This window comes from Eurytemora carolleeae, unplaced genomic scaffold (genome assembly GCF_000591075.1).
Source record: "Eurytemora carolleeae unplaced genomic scaffold, Eaff_2.0 scaffold175, whole genome shotgun sequence".
Taxonomy (NCBI): domain Eukaryota; kingdom Metazoa; phylum Arthropoda; class Copepoda; order Calanoida; family Temoridae; genus Eurytemora; species Eurytemora carolleeae.
The window spans coordinates 68,871-87,500 of NW_019396338.1; the positions used below are offsets into that span (position 1 = coordinate 68,871).

Genomic DNA, 18,630 nt, shown 5'->3' on the forward strand with positions numbered 1-18,630 from the left:
TTCTCAATAAATATAACATTGAAAAAATCAAATAATTATATAAAATAGAAATTAAGTAAGTGTAAAGCTGAACTGAGTAAATTGTGTATGTTCTCATCCTTTATGAATAACTCTGGACATTAAGTTTTGAAAATGGAGAAATTGATAATTAAAGGCTACACGCTGCATGTAATCATATAATTTGTGATAAAACGAGTTGTTGGAGGCACTTTCAGCATGTCCCATCTTTTCTTCGGATTTATATTTCCGTGTAAATGAATAAATGTCTATCTAAATGAATGCAACGCAAAAATGTCATATAATGTCAGGAACAGTACGAATTATAAGTTGAATAAATGTCTATCTAAATGAATGCAATGCAAAAATGTCATATAATGTCAGGAACAGTATGAATTAAAGGTAGAAAAGTATGATTGTCCATATAACGGATATAAAAGATGAAATATTTGAATAAATAAATCTTTGTCTTTGGCATCCGACCTCTGTCTTTATATTGGTATTCATAGTTCTTCATCTATCTTTATATCTATCCTACCTACCTCACGTTAAACTAAGGTAAAAATTGCACATAAGATTGAAATCTTAAATGTTTTCAATTATTACTCATTTTTTTAAAGAGCTATTGAGAAGAAGCACAATGTTTTTAATATCTAAAATTGACTGGATAAACTAAGCTACGAGCTCACAAAGTTACACCAGTAATAAGTTTACCTCCTCCTTATGTCTAGTGATCTATTCATCCATCTATTTATCCATATCTTACTTAGATAATTTATATTGCAATTATATCTTGCTATCTATCTATCTATCCCAAGGTTATATAAAAATATATAGGTATCTACTTCAGGGGTAATATTACTCCCCATCCCCCACCCCCTGGTCCACCAAATTGCTAATAAAAATCTTTAAAAATTGAATTTTAGATTTTGAAATGAGTAGATATATATCCCTGTTCCTTACTCCGTGTATATATACTAGGCTTAATGTTCACATGCATAAAGAGGTATCATGCACGGGTTAGGTATTAAATTAAGCCAAGGAGGGTTCATTGTAAATATACTTTTTATAGGGGGTGGGGGGGGATGAATCTCAGAATTCGTATCGGTCACTTGTACATATAGGTTAAAGGCCTATTTGAAAACCACTAAAATAGTTTATATTTAATTAACCTAACTTCCTTTATGTCCCAATCATATTCATATGTAAACATTAGATCAGTAACCTAGACGATACTGGAGATTTTAACTACGCCAGCCAGAAGTTTTGAAGGTTCCCGTCCTTTTAGATTATATGTTGTCCCTCGCTAAAGCTGGGGACAAAATTAAATCTAAAAAGGCCTTCTCGATAAAGAGAAAATGTGTGTCCAAAAACTGGGAACCAAAATAACATTGTTATAAATAGTTATTATTTAAGGTTTCCTTTACAAATATAAATTATATTTGATGAACTTTTAAGTTTTCTATATTTTGTATATTTTACTTATTTGATTACTCTCTCTCTCTCTCTCTCTCTCTCTCTCTCTCTCTCTCTCTCTCTCTCTCTCTCTCTCTCTCTCTCTCTCTCTCTCTCTCTCTCTCTCTCTCTCTACCAAACTATCTGCCAATTGTTTGGTTTTCTCACAACAAATAAACAAATTAGTTGAGTTGGCTTCAACCCCTTTATGATCTACTAATTAACTCAGTTTCACTTTTTTACAATAAAAAATATGATCGATCTATAAAATTGAAGAAAAATTTTTAAAATTAAAAAGTTGTTAACTTTTTTGTTTGTTTAGGTCCTGATGGCTGGCTGAAACTATTGAGGTTTAATCTGAAGTCTGTTAGTGGCGCCACCTATATGACGCAGAACATGTACAGACCGTCTGTTGTACACTCCACTGTACTGTCCCGGATGGATACTGGTCCCCAGGTTAGACTGGCAATACAAGAGTCCAAGGATCTCTCACGTGACAGTCTGCTCAGCCCTAGTTTTATCCCTGAGCAGCCTAGGTTGACCAGCTCATCTAGAAGGTTGAACCTGGCTCCTCAGATCACTAGCAGAACTTCAATATTTGGACGCGGTATGCTGCTCTCTAGAGCCGGAGAGAGCATAGTGGTAACCCTGGTCAATGAAGCGGCCAACGGCGTGTTCCAGAACGTATTCGCCAGCGTATTAAATGGCGCCAAGCTACTGGATATAGAATCGCCAACGGATGAAGAGGAATACTACTTTATCCGGGAGGAATCGCGCTACGGGAACGATTTGGAGGAGTTGGAACGACTATCAGGTTCGTACAATGTGACTAAAGGTGGTTTAAGAGGCGGGGGCAGGGAGGTGTGTGTACACGGTACAAACCCTGCATTTACAGTATGTACACTGTACGGGGCGAACATAGATCGTGTTACCCGCCACAAAATCCGCCAAGGACATCGATTCGCCCTGAGATCAGCGTGGAGGCTAGAAGTTGGCCGTGTGAGTATGGGATTCCACGGGGACTGGACTCCCTCGGAGCGCGACGAATTGTTGAAGAACGGCGAGGTTCGTGGTTACTCTGGGGAGGAGATACACAGTGTTCACAAGTTCCCCGCCCTCATAGGGCAGGCCAGCAACCTCAAGCTTGTCAGGGAGGGGGAGGCCACACCTTCTAAAGAATCCTATTTGTAACTTATGTATACTCTAAACGATCCACCATGAACGGTCTGGATTTAAAAAGTGATATTGATGAAAATAATGATGAAAGATAAGTGACACTTTTGTCAAACCTTTCCAGAACAATGTTTTTAACTGTTCAAGTTTTCCGAGATTAACAGGGTGAATCTCAAATAGTTATTGTTTAGTATTAGTGACACTGCACAGTGCACACCCTGTGTTAACTAGTGAGTTGAATCTCTGGGCTTTTTTAGAACTTGTTCCTTTAAAGGGGCTCGCTCCTGGCCCCTTTAAGGGCTTTTGAGTACCCTTAAAGGGACTTCTAGTCAACCTGCAATCATTGTGCCATTTTGTAAGTCTGAAGACTTCCATATGTTGGGGTCCAAAAACCCCGCCATCCCCCCTTAAAGTCTGTGAAAATTATTTAAGTTACCTTTATATTGGTATTCGATACTTTTAATCAGAGTTTCAGTCACAAACATATTATTCAATTCCATCCTTTGCTTTTAAACCAAGTCAGCAAAGGCAGGAAAATTTACACGGGAAAATTTGACATTTCCATTTTGAGATTTTAAAACGCGAAAATTTATAAACCATGTAGGCTCCGTAGAAAAAGAACATATCATGAAAAATTAAAGTAAAATATTCCGAATTTTTTAAAAATGATTTCATGAGAATGTTTATTTTTGGAGTCAGGCTGTGATCATTTACCTTTTGTAAAAGGGAGGAAAAAAAACAAGAAAAGTTTTCCTTTCTTAAAATATTTCTACCGGCTGTGTAATATTACAATAATTAGTTGTGTAAGATTAAGATCTGTTAGAGTTGTTCAAGAAATTAATCACAAAAAAATAATTTTATTTACTGAAAGAAAGAGAGAAAAAGAGAAAGAGAGAAAAAGTGAGTTAGAGAGAGAAAGAGAAAGCCAAAAAGAGAAAAAGTGAGGTAGAGAGAGAAAGAGAAAAAGTGAGTTAGAGAGAGAAAGAGAAAAAGTGAGGTAGAGAGAGAAAGAGAAAAAGTGAGGTAGAGAGAGAAAGAGAAAAAGTGAGGTAGAGAGAGAAAGAGAAAAAGTGAGCTAAAGAAAGAAAGAGAAAGTGAAGAATAGAGAGAAAGAACAAGGGATATAGTGAGAAACATAATAAAAGAGAACTAGAGAGAGGTTTAGTGAGTAATTAAATATTTAGAGATTATCCAAGTTTACTCTTTTGCAAGATCAAAAATCAAACAACTTAAAAGCATTTTTATTTACGTACACTGTATGTACAGTACAAATAGTGATGGGAGATAGCTTGGTTAGTTTTTCAAAAAAATTAAGTTTTTTGAACTTTTCTAAATTTCTAAATTATTCATTTTAAACGTTTGCTTTTCTGACACTAGGCCACGTTTTCACTGAGAGACTAAACGCAAAAAACTATCGGTTTTGGTTCGTCCTCCCCTTCTAGTTTTTTTTAGGATAAAAATATGGCAAAGTTTTAAAAAAAGCAAACCTATTAAGAATATAGTATTTGTGTACTTTGTTGTGCCTTTTAAAAGCTATGTCTAATTATTAGGGCATTCTAGAAAATGCAACATATTTTTGAAAAAAAGATTTGTCAATGTCAAAATGATATTCTATCCTTGAGATATAAATGAGGGTTCAAAAGTTCTTTGCAAATATCTTACACTTTACAGGTCCAGAAATTCAAATAAGTCTCAAAAGAGAGATACAAGTTCTTCCAAGTCCCTGATAGTCTTCTTTAGTGTGCCGAAGAGGGAGTACTGCCCCCCCCCCTCCTAGTGGCTCTGAATACGCTTAATAAATAAGTTAAATTTTGTCTAAAGTTTTGTCTAAAATGCAAAAACTGAAGTATCGAAGTTTTTGATAAATAGGTTTTTAAAAAAAAGGGAAAAATTCTATAAAATTATCCCTTCGTCTTTCTCATGTTTTATCTAGAAAAAATGTAATTAAAACTGTGGATCTTGTGATTACATTTTAGAAGCAAGGAGAAAATAAAAATATTAATTATAGTTTTGTATTCATTACCGTGCAAACACCAGACTCAGAGCTGAAAAAGAAATAAAAACAGGCAGCAAATTTAAATTTTTAATAATTATATCTTTGTAACCTAATTTTGGCTAAACAGGGTTTTTCGACTCTTATCTTTATACATAAACAACAATATTTCTACTTTTTATAAATACTGTGCAATATGTTAAATGTCAATAGATTACTGTTGTTGACAAAGTTATTAGATATATCTGCAATTTACATGAATAATACTTACAATATATAATTATGATAATTATTTATTGGATATCCGTTCTACTGCACCATTTACATACTCAATATAAAACAATTAGTCTGGATGTCATGAAACCAAGGAGATTATTAAACCATTAGTTTGGATGTCATAAAACCAAGAAGATTATTAAACAATTAGTTTGGATGTCATAAAACCAAGAAGATTATTAAACAATTAGTCTGTATGTCATGAAACCAAGAAGATTATTAAACAATTAGTTTGGATGTCATGAAACCAAGGAGATTATTAAACAATTAGTCTGGATGTCATGGAACTAGGGAGATTATTAAACAATTAGTCTGGATGACATGAAACCAGGGAGATTTTTTAAACAATTAGTTTGGATGTCATGAAAAAAAGGAAATTATCAAACAATTAGTCTGAATGTCATGAAACCAAGAAGATTATTAAACAATTAGTCTGGATGTCATAAAACCAAGAAGATTATTAAACAATTAGTTTGGTTGTCATGAAACCAAGGAGATTATTAAACAATTAGTCTGGATGTCATGAAACCAAGGAGATTATTAAACAATTTGTCTGGATGTCATGAAACCAAGGAGATTATTAAACAATTAGTCTGTATGACATGAAACCAGGGAGATTATTAAACAATTAGTCTGGATGACATGAAACCAGGGAGATTATTTGTTTAGTTTGCCAGGAAAAATGTTCTGTCCTTGGTTAAGCTAAAGTGTCACTTTTAAAAGTAAAATAATTTTTCTATTCTGAAGAGCAGCGTCAACTTTTTTATAAATATTCTTTTATGCTCTTCTGCTACTTGACTATCTATCTATCTATCTATCTATCCCAGGCCATGTCATGTTTTTGCATGTTTGTGTATGACAGATTATACAGCGAGGAAACTTGAGTGTTGACACTTTTACTATCTAACTATCTAACTATCCAACTATCAACTATCAACTATCTAACCATCTAACTATCTAACTATCTAACTATCTAACTATCTAAATCCAATTATCTAACTATCTGATTATCTAACTATCTAACTATCTAACTATCTAACTATCTAACTATCTAGCTATCTAACTATATAACTATCTAACTATCTAACTATCTAACTATCTAACTATCTAACTATCTAACTATCTAATTATCTAACTATCTAACCATCTAACCATCTAACTATCTAACTATCTAACTTTGTAACTATCTTACTATCTAACTATCCAATTATCTAACTATCTAACTATCTAACTATCTAACTATCTAACTATCTAACTATCTAACTATCTAACTATCTAACTATCTAACTTTCTATCTATCTAACTATCTAACTATCTAAATTCAATTATCCAAATCTCTAACTATCTAAATCCAATTATCTAAATCTCTAACTATCTAACCATCTAACCATCTAACTATCTAACTATCTAACTTATCCAACTATCTAACTATCTAACTTTCTAACCATCTAAATATCTAACCAACTAACCATCTAACCATCTAACCATCTAACTATCTAACTATCTAACTATCTAACTATCTAAATATCCAACTATTTAACTATCTAACTATCTAACTATTTAACTATCCAACCATCTAACTATCAAACTATCTAATTATCTATCTGGTTATGAATTGTAATATATAACTATCTAGCTAAACTATCTTTGCTGGTGGTTAATTTCTTTGATATTTTAAACTTAGATTACTTGATCTAACAGAATTGATAGAATTAAAATATCTAAGATCCACGACATTTGGTTGGAAAAATATAGTGATTAGAAAATCAGAGTTTGTTGCAAAAATATAATTCAAAGGCAGAATTGGCATTTTTTTAAGAACATAAGTAATCAATTGTTGTGTTTTAACGTGAGAAACCTCTAAAAAAAATTTAATGAAAATAACTAAAATTTTAGAATTTAGAGTACTCAGAGAACAGAAAAAATAGTTTTTATTTGATAGTAAGCTGTGATTCAGTATTTAAAAACAAATCATGTTTAAGTCCAATTACTTAAAAAGTTTAAATTTCCCTGGGCGGCTTGTTTAAGGAGGGAAATTTCCGTAAAAGTTCATTAATTAGATCGACCCCCACCGCCACCTTATACTCATATAAACAGTTTGTTTGGAATCTTTATGACAGAAACAATCTCAAGCAATAATAATTTTCTTAAAACAATCTTTATAAAGCGACTATTTGCAAATTATCTTTTTCCATATCATGACCTGAGTTCGTTTTCTTTTTTTTCCATCTGACTGTCCCTTTGTTAAAAAAAAAATTTTTGTTTGTTTATTTTCTTGTGGTTTTTCGACATTACTTTATTATTGATTTTGATAGTTATTATATCGTTAGAACTGACATATACTTTAATAACTCTATAAAGTTTTCTCCATTATCAATAACGAAGGAATTGAATCTGAGCAACAAATCCCAAATTTCCAATACCTATATATGTACAACCAAATTATGTAAACCTTTGATATTTCAAACTTTGATTGTTTGATATAACAGAAGTCATAGTTTGAAATATCTAAGGTCAACAACATTGGGTTGATAAGATATAGGGATTTAAAAATCAGAGTTTGTGGCAAAGACTGAATTCCTTAGTAATAAACTCTAGCTGCACTCTTATAGTTATTTTTATGCGTAACAGTTTTTTTTTAACTTTTATAATTATCAAATTAAGAATTATTTGTCTAATGAATAATGAAATTAATTATTATTATTAATCGGGGAATGGTAAATTTATGCCATATCATGGTTTACCTATTTAAGCTTAAATTCCCTTCTACATTTAATAAACTAAATCAATTATGGATTTTCTTCATTTTTATTCTTTTTATTAGGAAACTCAGTAAACAATCGACAATTTCATTTTTTCTTTATGTTTGAACACATACATGGTAACCCCACCTCAACTAAGCTTTCGTTTTGTACTGCAGGGATTTGCAGTACACTGACTGGAGTATGGGGAAAAAAGACCCCCATGAACGTCTCGTTGGAGACCCCCAGATTCTCGTTGGAGACCCCTAGATTCTCGTTGGAGACCCCAGATTTTCATTGGATACCCCAATCTTTTTACTGTAGACCCCCCAGATTTACATCGGAGAACCCAAGATTTCTATTGAAGACACCAAGCTTTTCATTGGAGAACCCAAGATTCGTTGGAGACCCCCATATTTTCAATGGAGACCGTAAGAAATTCAATGAAAATCTGGGGGTCTCCGATGAAAATCTAGGGTCTCCAATGAAAATCTAGGGTCTCCAATGAAAAGTTTGGTGTTTCCAATGAAAAGTTTAGGGTCTCCGATGAAAATCTGGGGGTTTCAAATGAGAAGGGGGCTACAATAGTACTCCAGTGCGACCTCAAACTTCTTAAAAATGACTGTTTAAAAGTCTAATGTTAACCTTAGTACCAAATTTTTCATAAATCTTACATCAAAACTAAAAAAAATCCACCTCCAAAAAACTTAGAAAATGAACAAATCAGTGAAGCAAACTCTTAAAAATTTGCATTTTTCTAGTTCTATATGTCTGTTCTCCATCTATGTATATGTCTGTTGTCCATCTATCTATATGTCTGTTGTCCATCTATCTATATGTCTGTTGTCCATCTATCTATATGTCTGTTGTCCATCTATCTATAGTTCTATATGTCTGTTGTCCATCTATCTATAAATATCTTTATATCTTTATATTTATGCATCTTTTTATCAACTTATATATATATATATATATTCTTGTAAATATCCTAGTAAATATAAGCGTGTAGAAAACACTGAAACTTGTTGACACATGTCAACGGAGTCAAATAGGAGCAAATATATCTATCTATCTATCTATCTATCTATCTATCTATCTATCAATCAATCTATCTATCTATCTATCTATCTATCTATCTGTCTATCTATCAATCTATCTATCTATCTATCTATCAATCTATCTATCTATCTATCTATCTATCTATCTATCTATCTATCTATCTATCTATTATCTATCTATCTATATATCTATCTATCAATCTATCTATATATCTATCAATCTATCTATCTATCTATCTATCTATCTATCTATCAATCTATCTATCTATCTATCTATCTATCTATCTATCTATCTATCTATCTATCTATCTATCTATCTATTTATCTTTCTATCCACCTATCTTTTTTATTTTATTTCTCAACATTACACCTTTTTAACCATGTCAATATAAATAAAGTTGTGATCTCTGTTTGTCTGTTTGTTTGTCCGATAATAAGTTAGGAACCCCCTGGCCTGATTTTCCCCAAATTTATTTTTTTAGGTTGGTTCTAAGATTCTAAGTAGAGTGGGTCGATTTTTACCGGGAAAAATAGCAAAAAATCGTAATTTATGACTTAGTGCGGGTAAACGGCGGTAATAACTATGAGTACCCTGGGCGACGCTGGGTTCCTAAGCTAGTATTTATATATAATATGTAATTTATCTGCAGAAAACTTTAAAATAGGAAGACGACTTTTAGACTCAAGTTGTTACTTTAAAAAGCATTAGGCATGTAGTAAATACCCTACTTCATAAACTGCTCTCGACCCCCGTATCTATCCAGGAACAATTTAGTTTCACTTAACTATAAATACTAAACCCGAAAACAATCTTGTCAGCTATCAATAACTCATGGGCACGCTCAGCTATCAATGTTTCTCTACGGACACAAGCACATAGTCGAACAACGCCAAACCAATGTGCGCGATCAGCTATCAATGTCTACAAGGACCCAAGCACGTAATTGATCAACGCCAAACCAATGTGCGCGATCTGCTATAAATGTCTACAAGGACCCAAGCATGTAATTGATCAACGCCAATGTCTACAAGGACCCAAGCACGTAATTGATCAACGCCAAACCAATGTGCGCGATCAGCTATAAATGTCTATAAGGACCCAAGCACGTAATTGATCAACGCCAAACCAATCGGCGCAATCAACTATCAATGTCTCTCCACGGACACAAGCACATAACTATAGACGTAATTATAATTTCTACGTCGTCATCTATATCACATGATTAAGCTAATTATGCTACGTATTTTTAGCACAGTTAAAATAGGCGCAGTTAAGATGTACATCATTATATATCACATGATTAAGCTAATCATGCTACATATTTACAGCACAGTTAAATTAGGCGCAGTTAAGATGTAACATGATTAAGCTAATCATGCTACATATTTACAGCACAGTTAAATTAGGCGCAGTTAAGATGTACGTCATTATATATCACATGATTAAGCTAATCATGCTACATATTTACAGCACAGTTAAATTAGGCGCAGTTAAGATGTATGCCATTTTATATCACATGATTAAGCTAATCCTATTAAATATTTATTTGAAGTGCAGTTCAAATGAATAATTAGTTTTACATAGAGGTTTTATAATGTGAATGAGCAATAATTACATAGTTCAGGTTTACAGATATCGTGTTACCCAATATTTATTACAGACAAAGCAATGTGGAGTGGACAAAGACCAATTTCTCTTATTTAGTGATTTTATAAATGTCTGATGAAACTTTTTGCTATGTAACAACATCAAATACATTTATGTGTTCCTATATGGTCGTCTTCCTATTACAGAGTTTTCTAGTTATCAGTGTATAATAATATATCTTTGTATTCTATATATATATATATAAATATTTGAAATTCTTGTCACCCAATTCAAGATATATAATCAACTTCTCTAGTCTTTATGCTGTCCTTCATACAAACTTGACCCGTCAAATATCTATGTATCTACCTATCTTCCTTTCTATCTGTCTATCTATGTATGTATCTATGTATCTGTCTATCTAAATCTATCTATCTATACATCTATAGAAATTTCGCGAAAATTTTTGATAAAATTCGGGAAAAATATCGAACTTTGGTCTGAAATCCTATTTTAACTCGCAAATATTTTCGATAAACCATAAAGGGATGAAATCAAATGATCTTATTTAAATAGTTTTAGTTATTTACCCTTTGAGTATTGTCAGCACTTTTGCTTTTGTTTAAATAGGTTTGTTTGCACTGGTATTGCTACAGAATTGTTTATTTTTAATTAAAAACACAAGGTTTCTAATTTAAATATAATTACTCTATTATACGACTCTAATGGAACAAAAATAACACTGGTGAGTTTGCAAATTTAGTATTTGCATTCAATGCATTTTTGCACTAGGTTTTCTTTATGTTAAATCGACAAATTTATTTTTATTTTGATTTGATTTGATTTTGTTACGAAGCAAATAGTTTTACAAGTAACTAATTTAATCACTTTTTAATTGTTTGGTGGTTGAACTGAGTATGCAGCATGCATTGTAGAAAATCTTTTTAGGATTCATTTGAAACATATAAAACGTTTCCACGTTGTAAAATTACTGAGTTTGAGTAAAAAGTCGACGTTCAAAATCATCCATTTGGGTGGTTACGTTTTCAGAATCGTTTTTTTAATTATTAAACAACGACGACAAAAAAATAAAGTAAAAATTATACAGTCAACTAATTAGATGTTTAGGAACATATTTCTCAAAAGAAACTTGTCAATAAATCAATGTTAGAATCAATTATTTCATTTTCATCATTATATCGAATTTTTCATTTTCTTTGAATTTGTTCGCAGATTTCTACAAATTTTTCAAAGGAATTGAGTCTTTGCCACAAACTCTGAATTTATAATCCCTATAGCTCTGGAACCCAATGTCGTAAATCTTTGATATTTCAAACTTATATTATTATTTGATCTAACAGAACTCATAGTTTGAACTATCTAAGGTCTACGACATTAGAATCCAAAGATATAGGGTTTAGAAAAGCAGAGTTTGTGGCAAAGACTCTTTTTCTTTAGTCTTTTTACATATTTTCAATGATAGGAGTTAGTTTTTATTTTTCTCAACCTGTTCCTAAACAACTAATTAGTTTACTGTAGAATTTTATTTACACTTTTTGTCGTCATCATTTAAAAAACGTAGCCACCCAAATTCATGATTTTGAACGTCAAACTCTGTAAATTTACGTTTTATTTGTTTCGAATAAATCCTAAAAAATTTGTCCACAATACTGCATATTCAGTTCAACCGTCATGCATTGCCGGTCATTCATATAATTGCAACTGGTCCGTTTTGCCGTCTAAAGTCTGGTGTATTATGTTCTTGCTGCCTAAAGATAGGTCTGGTACTTCAAAATAACCGAAGTTCTCAAATCTATTATTACAATCTAGTTTTTTTTTTCAAATCTTTTAAAAACAGATATTTGAATAAGCTTAAAAGTTTTTTTCTCCGACATTCCCTGAAATATCACTTCAAGGTGTTAAATACGTTTAAACCATTTTATGTATATTTTTGTTTTAATCTGTCCAACTTCTATTTGAGTTTAAAGTGCTAAATTCTTAAAAGGTTTTAGTCATTTCTCAGGAAATCATAAAAGTCACGGTTTACAACTCCCCATGCCAATCCATTATTCAATTATAATAATTTGTTCAAGTTTCTTATTCTTAGCGTGACAAAAATATATTTATTACAACTACATTTCAGTGATTATCAGCATAAAGTAGAATAATTGTATTCTTTCAGTTTTCTAATGTTAAAATTAAAAATAAAAATAAACGGAATAATTTTCCAATCTTTTATCTTTGCAAGCTCTGACATTTCAAACTTTAACTATTTGGACTAACAGAATTCATAGTTTGAAATATCATAGATCTACGACATCATGTTGCAAAGATAAGAGGATTAGACAATTAGAATTTTTGGCGAGTGTTCCTTTGCAAATATTGAAGCCATGAACATTCATGACAATATATATATTAGGCATAAAGCTTCAAATTAAAATTAAGTTTTAATATAAAACGATCATTTCGAATTTGTTTCCGTGTGAAAGTAAAAAATGAGCAAGGACAAAAATCCACGTGATAAAATATTCTGTGTCTGTATGACCATGTGTGTGTCTGTCCGTGTGTTCGTCTGTGCGTATGTCTTTGTGTTTGATGCATGTAAGTATACTAAGACAATATAAAGGTTAAAGGATCTTTGCCAAAATTGTCAAGCAGCAAGGTTGGGAAACTTTAAATGTTTATTTTGGCAGGTTGCAAACTGGGGCCGGGGAGGGGGGGGGAGGGTGCACACATAGCAGGGGGGCATGCATAAAGTTGCATACTGCAGGAGGGGGAGGGGGCGCTAGCATGCATGAAGTTTTAACTGGGAGAAGGGGCATGCAAGACATTCCATAAATGGGGAGGGGAGCATAAAATAGGTTTCATTCTGAAGGGCGGGAAGCATGCATGAAGCTGCATACTGGGAAACTTAATAAAGGCAATGGCATGCAAAGGGACGTAATATATATCAATATATAACATATTCAAAGATTTGCGATCGTTGATTCTCAATGGTTGAAGGGAATCCTAACTATAAGGAAACGGACAGTATAAATTCCGTACAGTCGGCTCTGAAGTATCATCCATGGGTAACCCTATATAACATCAGATCTATATAGAAGTAAACCCCACTATTTTAGAAGTACATTTATTATCAAAATATTGAATATTTGCAAGTATAATGCAAGTAAATGTAAAGAGAAGGATGAGTAGGATCTACGAAAATATAACTTATTAGCAGTTTTATCTAATCTTGTTAACTCCACTTTACAGTATCAAATCTCTGTGCCTCTATTTATCTACTTGAGTGCTATGTTTGGTAAAATATAAAATATAATTGAAAAATATGTTAAAATGGATTTTAGAACCTGAAGCCAGGATAGATAACATAAACATACGCTGTCCTTGTTTTAGACAAATAAAATATATATATGGTCAGACAGAGATAGCTAGAAACAGACACTTAGATAGACAATAAATTGGTTAAAAAAGAATAGACAGACATAGAGAGAGACAGGTGAATACATAGACAGACGAATAGACAGACAAGTAGACAGGCAGATACCAAAATTTTAATGGACAAAAAACCGACCAAACACATAGACTGAAAGACAGATAGACAGACAGACGCCCACCTGCCGAATGTGTGTATGGCAGGCAGTATATTGATGTATTATAGACCTGCATGCCTCTCACCTTTACTCACGAATATCAAATTATTATGATAACCATTCATATCTATCTATCTATCTATCTATCTATCTATCTATCTATCTATCTATCTATCTATATATCTATCTATCTATATATCTATCTATCAATCTATCTATCTATCTATCTATAAATCTATCTATCTATCTATCTATCTATCTATCTATCTATCTATCTTTCTATCTATCTATCTATCTATCTATCTATCTATCATGTCTATCTATCTATCTATCTATCTATCTATCTATCTATCTATCTATATATTTATCTATCTATCTATATATCTATCTAACTATCTATCTATCTATCTATCTATCTATCTATCTATCCATCTATCTATCTATCATCTATCGAACTATCTAGATTTTTTAATAATCTTTCTACTATCTGATTACTAAAATTTTGTAAAGATTACATTTTTATCGATTAAAAATCTGTTCATAAATGAAAGTGATTGATGTAAAAAGATTGTTAAATACCAAGGAGTAAGAATGTTTAGGATGGCTTGTTGAGGTACAAACCTTTAACAATTTTATCATCTGCTCTTTTAAAATTTATTATACAAAGAAACTTTTACCACAAAATAAAACTAAATATTTTAGTTTTTAAATGCCTGGCATGTGTTTAAATAAGCAATCCCTTAATAAAAAAACAAACCAAATTAAAGTAAGAAATCCCTAAATATAAAGACTGGCATGGATTAAAGTAACCGATCCCGAAATAGCATTCTTTGCAGCAAGCAATCCCTAAATTTATATCTTTACGTCCATGATTTTACAATCTTGTCTTACATACATCAGGGCTGCTTGTAAATTTAAACTAATTTATTTTATAGAGTGCAGGGAAGATGTAAGAGTGGGGGCTGGGTGGGGGATTATTTAAATGAGTTTTTGACAGGGGGGGGGGGGAGGAATACCCCCTTAATAAGATAAGATTAACTGCAGATTTAAAAACCTTAGACTGAAAGATAGAGTTTATATATTATTCAGCTCATTAATTTAGAACTTGTGCATAAAGTGAAAATTTATATTTTATCTATCTATCTATCCATGAAGTAAATGGTGTTCAAATAAAAAGTTAATATAAAACTATTTCTATAAATCTATAAATGTCTCCAACCACTTACCTTGCTAGAATTATATAAGCAGTTTAGATCTTTACATATTTAAGCTTTTTAATTCGTCATTTCTTAAGAGTTTTTTTGTATTTTAAATTAGTTTTGAAAACTGTTGATCTACAGTGTACCATGACTAATAACTGCCAGGCATATGTCTCTTCTTTGACTTATTCTCCACTAAAGGCAGTTAAGGCAGTAAAAGATGCCTAAACTAAGCATAAACTACTTTAATCTTAACATTTAAAGACCCTGCTTCTCACCCCCCCCCTTTCTTCCCAGTAACCAATACATTAAAATGTGTATCTAGATCGCTATTGAATTCTAACCAAAAAAATATGAGTTATGTGTATGTTTTAACATATTGGGTTCTCTTTTAAAATAATGCAGTATTCATTTTGAACCTAAACTCCTTTTAAATGATAACAATTCGGTTAATTAAAAATGGAGGGCAAAAAGTATATTTTTCCAATTAGAAGTAAATACCCATCCCTGAAATCTCTCTCTTCGACCCCCCCCCGGCCCCACCAACCCCCCCTTCCACCCTCTTAAATGTTAAAAGCTATATGGGTTCCAGTAAGTGAACGGAAGCGGCTTTAAATCAAATTATATGATATGGGTAAAAGCATTTTTTAGCATGTGCTTAGCAAGGCTTAGCTAGGCTGTTGATTTTAGAATTTAGAGGGTTTGTAGATATCTGTAAAAGGCTGTCCGTCTGTTTCACTGTTTATAGAATTTGTATATCCAATGGTTTTATATCCAATGGTTATATATCCAATGGTTTTATATCCAATGATTATATATATCCAATGGTTGTTTATCCAATGGTTGTTTATCCAATGGTTGTATATAATCCAATGGTTGTTTATCCAATGGTTGTCTATCCAATGGTTGTTTATCCAATGGTTGTCTATCCAATGGTTGTATATCCAATGGTTGTATGTCCAATGGTTCTTTATCCAATAGTTATATATCCAATGGTTGTTTATCCAATGGTTGTATATCCAGGTTGTATATCCAATGGTTGTATATCCAAAGGTTGTATATCCAATGGTTGTATATCCAATAGTTGTATATCCAATGGTTCTATATCCAATTTTTGTATATTCAATGGTTGTATATCCAATGTTTGTATATCCAATGGTTGTATATCCCATGGTTGTATATCTAATGGTTGTATATCCAATGGTTGTATATCCAATGGTTGTATATCCAATGGTTGTATATCCAATGGTTGTATATCCAGGTTGTATATCCAATGGTTGTATATCCGATGGTTGTATTTCCAATAGCTGTCAATTAATTTGTCAATTAATCCTAGATGAATCATTTATTTGTGTCTATTAAACAGGGTTACCCACATACTTCAGAGACTACTGTACGGATCTAATACTGTCTGTTTTCTTATATTCATGATTCCTGACAACTTTAAAACATTTTTCATTCTTTGGTTAATCATATAATTAGCTTTTCAAAGAGTAAATTCAAGACAGGAAGAAGACTAGATTTAACCTTGGGATCGTCATATTTCAAGAGTTTCAGGCCATCTTTACAGTTTCATTCTTTGTAGGTAACCCAGCAAGTAATTTAAGTAATTTTTAGTCTTTTTTAGCTATTTTTTAAGGTTTATTTATCTGTTTATCTTTTTGACCACTAGACTATTCTTAAAAGGTTTGTAACTGCAAATTCGAGTGACCTTCCATTAGCTTTTTCTAATCAGGTAACAATTCATAAGTTCATAATATTGAAAACTAATTAATTTTAATTGTTGTTTCTCTACAAAAGAGATTTGCGCATTTTGCATTTTTACTGCAGGAAAATCAATGAGAACTTATCAAAATAAATAACTTTTTTGGCTGGAAATACTTCATTTTCTTCCACATTATTGATAAGATAAAGTTTTGAAGGCTTTAATGCAAGGAAAGTTAATTGCAGTTGCGTATTCTCTGCGTACATTTTGAAAGCAGTTCTCTCTGGGCGTAATTTGTAAAAAAGAATAGGTGCATCAGTGTTCGTTTAGTATCCAAGGAGGTCAAAAGCATATAATTTTGATAACTCACATAATAGTTTCCTATGACCAGAATATTTCATTGATTTTTTTATGTAAAAGATGGATCCCATGTCAGGCTTCGACATCCGTCTTGTGTTTACATTACTGCCCATAGACAGTACACTGCAGTACAAAATATACGTACACCTCTGAAATAACTAACCTTGCATTATACCCTTGCGTATTTCTGTTTCCTGTTTTTTTCAATAATAAATATTTATTTAGAAATTCCCATTTTTGGAGGTTTTTAATCATTTCTTCCTGAACCAACTAAATAGTGTATTTATTTTTGTTACAATTTAGTACTAGCTAAAGTGCCCGGCGTTGCCCCTGGATTTGATTTTGATTTTTTAGCCTATGTTACCCACATGGATCTGGTTTCCTAAAAAGATGTCAGCAATACTATTCGGTCCAGCCGTTTGGCCAGCTATAGCTAACATATATATATATATCTATATATATATAAATATATATATATATGAGCTAAGCTTTAGTATATAGAAGATTAAAGTACTTGCTTTCTTATTAAAAAGTCTGTATGTTCGTAAAGTACAGTCTGTGTGTGTGTGTCAGTACTTAGGTAAGGGTGTGTATAGAATATTATGTATATTCGTGTTAAAAGATAATCAAAACAAATCAAATCAAATCAAATAAAATCAAATCAAATCAAATCAAATCAAATCAAATCAAATCAAATCAAANAATAGTTTAAATTGTACTGTGTTCAATAGTTTAAAATGTACTGTGTTACTGTGTTCAATAATTTAAAATGTAATGTGTTCAATGGGTTAAAATTCACTGTGTTCAATCGTTTAAAATGTATTGTGTTCAATAGTCTAAAATGTATTGTGTTCAATAGTTTAAAATGTACTGTGTTCAACAGTTTAAAATGTACAGTGTTCAATAGTTTAAAATGTACTGTGTTCAATAGTATAAAATGTACTGTGTTCAATAGTTTAAAATGTATTGTGTTCAATATCTTAAAATATACTTTGTTCAATAGTTTAAAATATACTGTGTTCAATTGTTTAAAATGTACTGTGTTCAATAGTTTAAAATGTACTGTGTTAAATAGTTTAAAATGTATTGTGTTCACTGTTCAATAGTTTAAAATGTATTGTGTTCAATAGTTTAAAATGTACTGTGTTCAATAGTTTAAAATGTATAAAATGTACTGTGTTCAATATTTTAAAACGTATTGTGTTCAATAGTTTAAAATGTACTGTGTTCAATAGTTTTAAATGTACTGTGTTCAATATTTCATAATGTATTGTGTTCAATAGTTTAAAATGTACTGTGTTCAATAGTTTCAAATGTACTGTGTTCAATAGTTTAAAATGTATTGTGATCAATAGTTTAAAATGTAACGTGTTCAATAGTTTAAAATGTATTGTGTTCAATAGTTTAAAATGTATTGTGTTCAATAGTTTAAAATGTTGCGTGTTCAATAGTTTAAAATGTATTTTGTTTAATAGTTTAAAATGTACTGTGT

General features: G+C 31.5%; 1 protein-coding gene across 2 annotated transcripts in view; it reads left to right on the forward strand.

Annotated features, from left to right (window-relative positions):
• The window catches only part of LOC111701217 (teneurin-m), a 40,638-nt gene extending 37,169 nt beyond the window's left edge, over positions 1-3,469 (forward strand). For both annotated transcript variants that reach the window (XM_023472399.1, XM_023472400.1), the window contains one exon: positions 1,775-3,469. In XM_023472399.1, the coding sequence (XP_023328167.1) occupies positions 1,775-2,643 (869 nt within the window). In that variant the 3' untranslated portion in view covers positions 2,644-3,469. The remainder of the gene's footprint in view (positions 1-1,774) is intronic.
• The last annotated feature ends 15,161 nt before the right edge of the window (positions 3,470-18,630 follow it).